This window comes from Propithecus coquereli, unplaced genomic scaffold (genome assembly GCF_000956105.1).
Source record: "Propithecus coquereli isolate 6110/MARCELLA unplaced genomic scaffold, Pcoq_1.0 Scaffold108, whole genome shotgun sequence".
NCBI classification, from domain to species: domain Eukaryota; kingdom Metazoa; phylum Chordata; class Mammalia; order Primates; family Indriidae; genus Propithecus; species Propithecus coquereli.
In genome coordinates this window covers 5,701,717-5,708,080 of record NW_012134747.1, presented here as the reverse complement: position 1 = coordinate 5,708,080, position 6,364 = coordinate 5,701,717, and the positions used below count along the sequence as shown (strand labels likewise).

General features: G+C 35.3%; 1 protein-coding gene across 1 annotated transcript in view; it reads left to right on the top strand.

The window, feature by feature from the left end:
* RPA3 (replication protein A3, 14kDa) overlaps positions 1-1,286 on the top strand; it is a 3,476-nt gene extending 2,190 nt beyond the window's left edge. The window contains exons 2-3 of the mRNA XM_012647491.1: positions 426-534; positions 1,130-1,286. Of these exons, the coding sequence (XP_012502945.1) occupies positions 426-534; positions 1,130-1,212 (192 nt within the window). The 3' untranslated portion in view covers positions 1,213-1,286. The remainder of the gene's footprint in view (positions 1-425; positions 535-1,129) is intronic.
* Positions 1,287-6,364: the final 5,078 nt, after the last annotated feature.

Sequence of the window (6,364 nt, the reverse complement as noted above, 5' to 3'; positions counted from 1 at the left end):
GTTAAAAATGTATATAATTTCAGTTTTTACTTAATTTTTGCATTTTATGTTTAATATACCTAAAAACATTTTCATGTTCTTTCATGAAGCTAAATTCATATGCTGTTTGGTTAATGTATACAAAACACACTTTTTGAAATATAGATTATAGAAGGTCCCTCTCAATATATTCTTCTAAACAAAACTGTCTTTGGACTTGAAGCTACACTTAAAGTAGCAGGACTGGTGAAGTGCTGAAAGTTAAGTACTCAAATATTTTTTACAAGTGATTTTTCAATCTTTGCATTGGTAAATTTTAAAATTACTTTGTTACATGAAATGAAAGAATAGTGAACTGTATAATATTTTTCCAAATTAATTATCAAATGGTATCATATTTGATAAAATGTGATAACATCAAAATGACAATTTGTTCTGTGTCTTAGCTTGATGAAGAAATCTCTGGAATTGTGGAAGTAGTTGGAAGAGTAACAGCCAAAGCAACAATCATGTGTGCATCTTATGTCCAGTTTAGAGAAGATAACCATCCTTTTGGTAAATAAAGTATTCCAGTATTTAGTGGTCTTTATGTAATTAGGAAAACAATTTTATTCTTAAACTTTATTCTCAAACTGATATGTGTTGGTCTTGAGTCTCAGTTCTGCCATATTTTTAATTTCTATATAATTTTCTGATCCCAAAGCAAAATGGTAGTACATTTTGGCCTGCTTCTAAGTAGTGCTTGTATATCTAAGAGACTCAGTAAAGATTGATTAATATTTGTGGATAGAGAAAATTTTAAAATATGGCAAGCAAAAATAATATTACTTGTTTTGTTTTATTGTAATATATTTGAAGACATAGTACAACGCATAGCATGTAAAACATGACCAGATGGAAACTGTGCCTGTATAATACACATCAAAATGGATGGTTTCCTGTCTCCCATGTTTTTTTTTATTGGAGCCACAGTTAGGTAAATATGATGATCCATATCTTAGTTTTAGAAATTGGATTGTGAAAATAAGTTGGCCTCTATTGGTCTCTCTAAAAGAAAGAGAAAAAAGAAATAGGAGGAAATCTTTTATATAATAATTGATGCTGCAGCTTTCCTCTGTAGATTAAATGTTTGCTTAAATGTTTCTTTCAGATCTTGGACTTTACAATGAAGCTGTGAAAATTATCCATGAGTTCCCTCAGTTTTTTCCTTTAGGGGTTGTGCAATATGATTGATCTTGTGAATTTTCTTATGATTGCAAATGAGCTACATCGAAGACTATAGGGAGGCCTCTCTTATTTGAGGGAGAGATTTCTGTGATTCCTAGTATTTAATTTTCTCTTTTTAAAAGTTTATTTACCTAATTTAGATATTATAATCTACAGTTTTTGATAGAACACCTAAATCCTCTTACAAAGAATTCTCCAAAATATGGTCAGATTAGATGCAAGAACAAAACAGTTGTCTGAGTTTAGGTTTCTATTTTATTAATAAAAATTAAAATGGTACATACTGTTGGTCATTTCATTTTTATTCTTTTAGTCATGTATTCAAGCACAAACTTGGAATTTCATAGCTATAAGGTCAAGACTTAGACCTACCAAATGAAACCAGGAGCCAGCTCTGTTAAGGATTTATTCTCCATCTCCCAAACTATATACCATGTTAATTACTTCATTGATACTCTACTTAAAAAGTGAATTTGATGAATTAAAAAGACAAACAGAACCCTATATCTTCTGTAATTTATGAAGTAGCTGTTTTTCTGGATTATAAAACTGAGCATTTGTTAATACTATTGCCAAATAAGGAATACATGATCATTGAAAGAGTTGGTGGAATCATTTGAATTTTTTTTCTTCCTTTCAACTATCATCCTCCTTGGTATGGAATCCCGTCTACCCCCAAGTAATGTTGGGAGTGAGCAGGGAGGGAGTGGCAGGATAGGATGGTGCAGAGTAACTGTGATGACCTTTGTGGCTAGTTGGGTTATATGGCTTGACCTGTTCTCTACAGTGAGGAAATAAAATAATTCCAAATCTACTTAGATTGTGAACTATACCAAAAATATTTATTTTAAATTGGTGCAATCTTAAATTTCAACTTTTATCATCCCCAAATACACTGCAGATTACTTAAAGGACTTTGCTGTAGCCTCTTATGGTAAAGCATTTTATCATATGAAGTGAAGACAATTACACAGATATGTGCCGCACAGTCACTTCAGCCACCAGCAGTCTGCATATATAACAGTGGTCCCATAAGATTATAATGGAGCTGAAAAATTCCTGTCGCCTAGTGATGTAGCCATCATAGCACAACACATTACTCACATGTTTGTGGTGATGCTGGTATAAACAAACCTATGTTTTAATAGCACATGCAATTATGTATAGTACGTAATACTCGATCATGATAATAACCATGTTACCGGTTTATCTATTTACTACACTATACTTTTTGTCCTTACTTATACCCTTACTTATACAAAAAAAAATTTAACTGTAAAATAGCCTCAGGCAGTCCTTTCAGGAGGTATTCCAGAAGAAGGCATTGTGATCACAGGAGTGACAACTCCATGTGTGTTATTGTGTCTGAAGACCTTCTAGTGGGCCAAGGTGTGGAGGTGGAAGACAGTGATATTGATGATCCTCCTCCTGTATAGACCTAAGCTAATGTATGTGTTTGTGTCTTAGTTTTTAACAAAAAAGTTAAAAAGTAAAAACAAAAAGTTTTTAAAATAAAAAGTAGAAAAAGCTCATAAAATATGTAAAGAAAATGTTTTTATAAAGCTGTACAGTGTTTTAAGCTAAGTATTATTACAAAAGAGTCAAAAAGTTAAAAAAAATTTAAGAGTTTGTAAAGTAAAAAGCTATAGTGAGGTTAATTTATTATTGAGAGAAAAATATGTTTATAAATTTAGTGTAGCCTAAGTGTGCAGTGTTTATAAAGTCTGCAGTGGTGTACAGTGACGTCCTGGGCTTTCACTTTACTCACCACTCGCTCGCTCACTCATGCGGAGCAACTTCCAGTCTCAAGCTCCATTCACAGTAAGTGCCCTATACAGGTGTATTATTTTTTATCTTTTATGCTATATTTTTACTGTACCTTCTCTATGTTTACATATGTTTGGATACATAAATACTTACCATTGTATTACAATTGCCTACAATACAGTAACATGCAGTACAGGTTTGTAGCCTAGGAGCAGTAAGCTATATACCACATAGCCTAGGTGTGTAGTAGGCTATGCCATCTGGGTTTGTGTAAGTACACTCTATGATATGTTCGCACAAAGACAAAATTACCTAACGATGCATGTCTCAGAACGTATCCCCGAAGTTAAGCGACACACGACTGTAGTTGAAAATGAGGAGGGACATCAGCCAACCTCAATAACACAATGTTGTCTTGAATGCCAGAGGAATGAGGACTGAATTCTGTGTTAAGCTCTTAAAAATTTGGTGCTATTAAATGTTGAAGGTGTCCTGCTTGAAACCTTCTCTTGAGCTACCATGTTTAGCAAATTGGACTGAATGAATTGAGTACCTTATTTTCTATCGAGTAAATTATTTGTGCTAATGATTTATGGTGCCATGTCTGTAGCCCCAACCTCATTTCTGAGCTGCTTGACATCTACACCTGGATGTCCTACCAGCACTTCAATCTGAATGAGTGTAGTTTGAACAAGTATAGCTCCCCTACCATGTGTTACAGATTTTGGGGGTAATAATTTTATTGAGATATAATCCACATATATAATTCACTTAATTCAAGTGTGCTTAATTCAGTAGCTTTTATTGTACTCAGGGTTGTACAACCATTACCATAATCGATTTTAAAACATTTCATAACCCCAAAAGGAAACCTTGTACTGTTTACCTATACTAGCCCAGTCCCTTCACCATCACCACCCACTCACCAAGCCTCAAGCAACCACTAATCTACTTTCTGTCTCTAGACTTGACTTGTCTCCATTCTACACCTGTCACGTAAGTGGAATCATACAGTATGTGGTCTTTTGTGACTGGCTTCTTTCACTGAGAATGTTTTCAAAGTACATCCATGTTGTAGCATGTATCAGTGTTTCATCCCTTTTTAAGGCTGAGTAATATTACGTTGTACAGATATACCACATTTTGTTTATTTGTTCATCAGCTGGTGGACATTTGGGTGGTTTCTGCTGCTTGGTTATAATGAATAATGCTATTAAGGACATATATGTGTACATTTTTGTGTGTACACGTTTTCATTTCTTGGGTATATACCTAGGAGTGAAATTGCTGTGTCAACTAGTAAATACATTTAACTTTCTGGGGAACTACCTGACTGTTTTCCAAAGTGACTGAACCATTTTACATTCCCACCAGCAGTGTATATGGATATTAATTTCTCCACATCCTCATCAACACTTGTTATTTTTGACTTTTTCATCATAACTTCCCTAATAGGGTATGAAGTGGTATGTCACTGTGGTTTTGGTCTTCCCTGTTTCTTTTAAAGCTACTGGTTGCCCAGAATCACTTGAATACCTCCAGTCCTTTTCACTCTCATACCACTGAAAGTTCTAGTGATTGTCGTCTCTCATTTGAATTATTTTTCAACAACCGTAGCTATATAACTGGCCTTCCGAGAGAATTGCATTAAACATCAATTGTAATATAATGTAAAGCTTAAAAGCTTGAGAAGTACGAAAGGGGAAAACTTGCTGGGAATCTTACAGTGGAGAAACCTGGCAAACACCTTCATGAAGTGATCAGGGTAACATCAGCAGTGATATGTGTCTCTAAAGTGATGTGATAAGGGCACTTCACCTCTCTGGTATTTTTTCCGAAAACCTTTTAGTGTAATCATGAGAATACATCAGACAAACCCAACTTGAGGAACATTCTATTGACTTTCTGATCAGCACTCCTCAAAACTGTCAAGGTCATGAAAAACAAGGAAAGTGAGAAACTCAGAACAGAGGAGAGTGAAGAGACCATGACAACTAAAGGTTACGTGGGATCCTGGATTGGCTGCCGCAACAGAAGAAGCACATTAATGGAAAAACTGATGAAATCTGAATAAAGACTGGAGTTTACTTAATAGTAATTTAGCAATGTTGGTTTCTTAGTTTTGGTAAATGTAGCGTGATAATGTAGGATAACATTAAAGGAGACAAATTGGGTGAGAGTTTATACAAGAACTCTCTGTGCTATCTTTGTGACTTTTCTGTAAATCTAAAATTACTCCAAAATGGAAAACGTATTTTTTTAAAAATCAACCTCCAGAGGCTCCCCACTGACTAGGCCAGTTCCATACTTACAACTAGTGGAAGCCCCTAAGGTCTGACCACATCTCACCTCAATCCTGAATCTTGCTGTCCCCTTGAGACCACCCTCCAGCACCCAACCTGCTGTTCCCAGACACACTATACTCTTTAAGAACTGGTCCCATTGAACCTGCTGTTTGCTATGATTGTGGTGTCTGTTTCTGTGCCCAAGGGACAACATTTTCTAAGATTTTCCTAACTTGGGCAGAGTTAATCACATTACGTTATCTTCCTTTCTCACCTGTCACATCACATTTAACTTGATAACCTTTTTATTAAGATTAAAATACATTGTCTCTCCACCAGAGACACTGCTATGGTTTGGTGTACAGCTTTCCAGAACTTTCTCTACCTAGACAAACTGTCATCTGTAGGACCTTGATATACTGCTCCACAACATGCATTTCTCCTTAATATGTGTTGGCAATTGACATACAGAGCTATCTCATCTTCTTTAATGGTTGCAAGATGGTCCACTGTACTGAATGTACTCTAATTTATTTAAACAATCCTCTAATTAGTTTGCACTAAGATGAGGTCTTTATAGGCAGAGAACCTGAAATTAAACCTCTCTTATTGGTATTTCCCGATGTCTAACATAGTGCATGAATAAATTAGTTGATCCAGCCTAGTTTAAAAAGCCACAAAGCTGGGAGGAATGTTATGGTAATGAAGGCCTGAACCATTGTAGGTACTGTGGCAATGTTAGGAGATAAGGAGTTAAAGATATATAGTAATGGATTTCCTGGGACTCAGTGATGATGTTAAGAGCTAAACAGAATAAGAACCGAGAAAGAAGCTCTGCAGGGTGGCATGTGGCCGTAGTCTCAGCTACTTGGGAGGCTGAGGCAGGAGGATTGATTAGGAGTTTGAGACCAGCCTGGGTAATGTAGCAAGACCCACATCTTAAAAAAAAAAAACACTAAAGAAAAAGGTCAAAGGGTTGAGAGATAATAAATTTGCTTTGATACAAATTAAAGTAATTGATAGATCCTTTAGTAAAGATATCCAGGAATTATTTGGAAATGTAGGACCAGGGAGATTTGAGAGATAATCTGCCTAAAATATTTAAA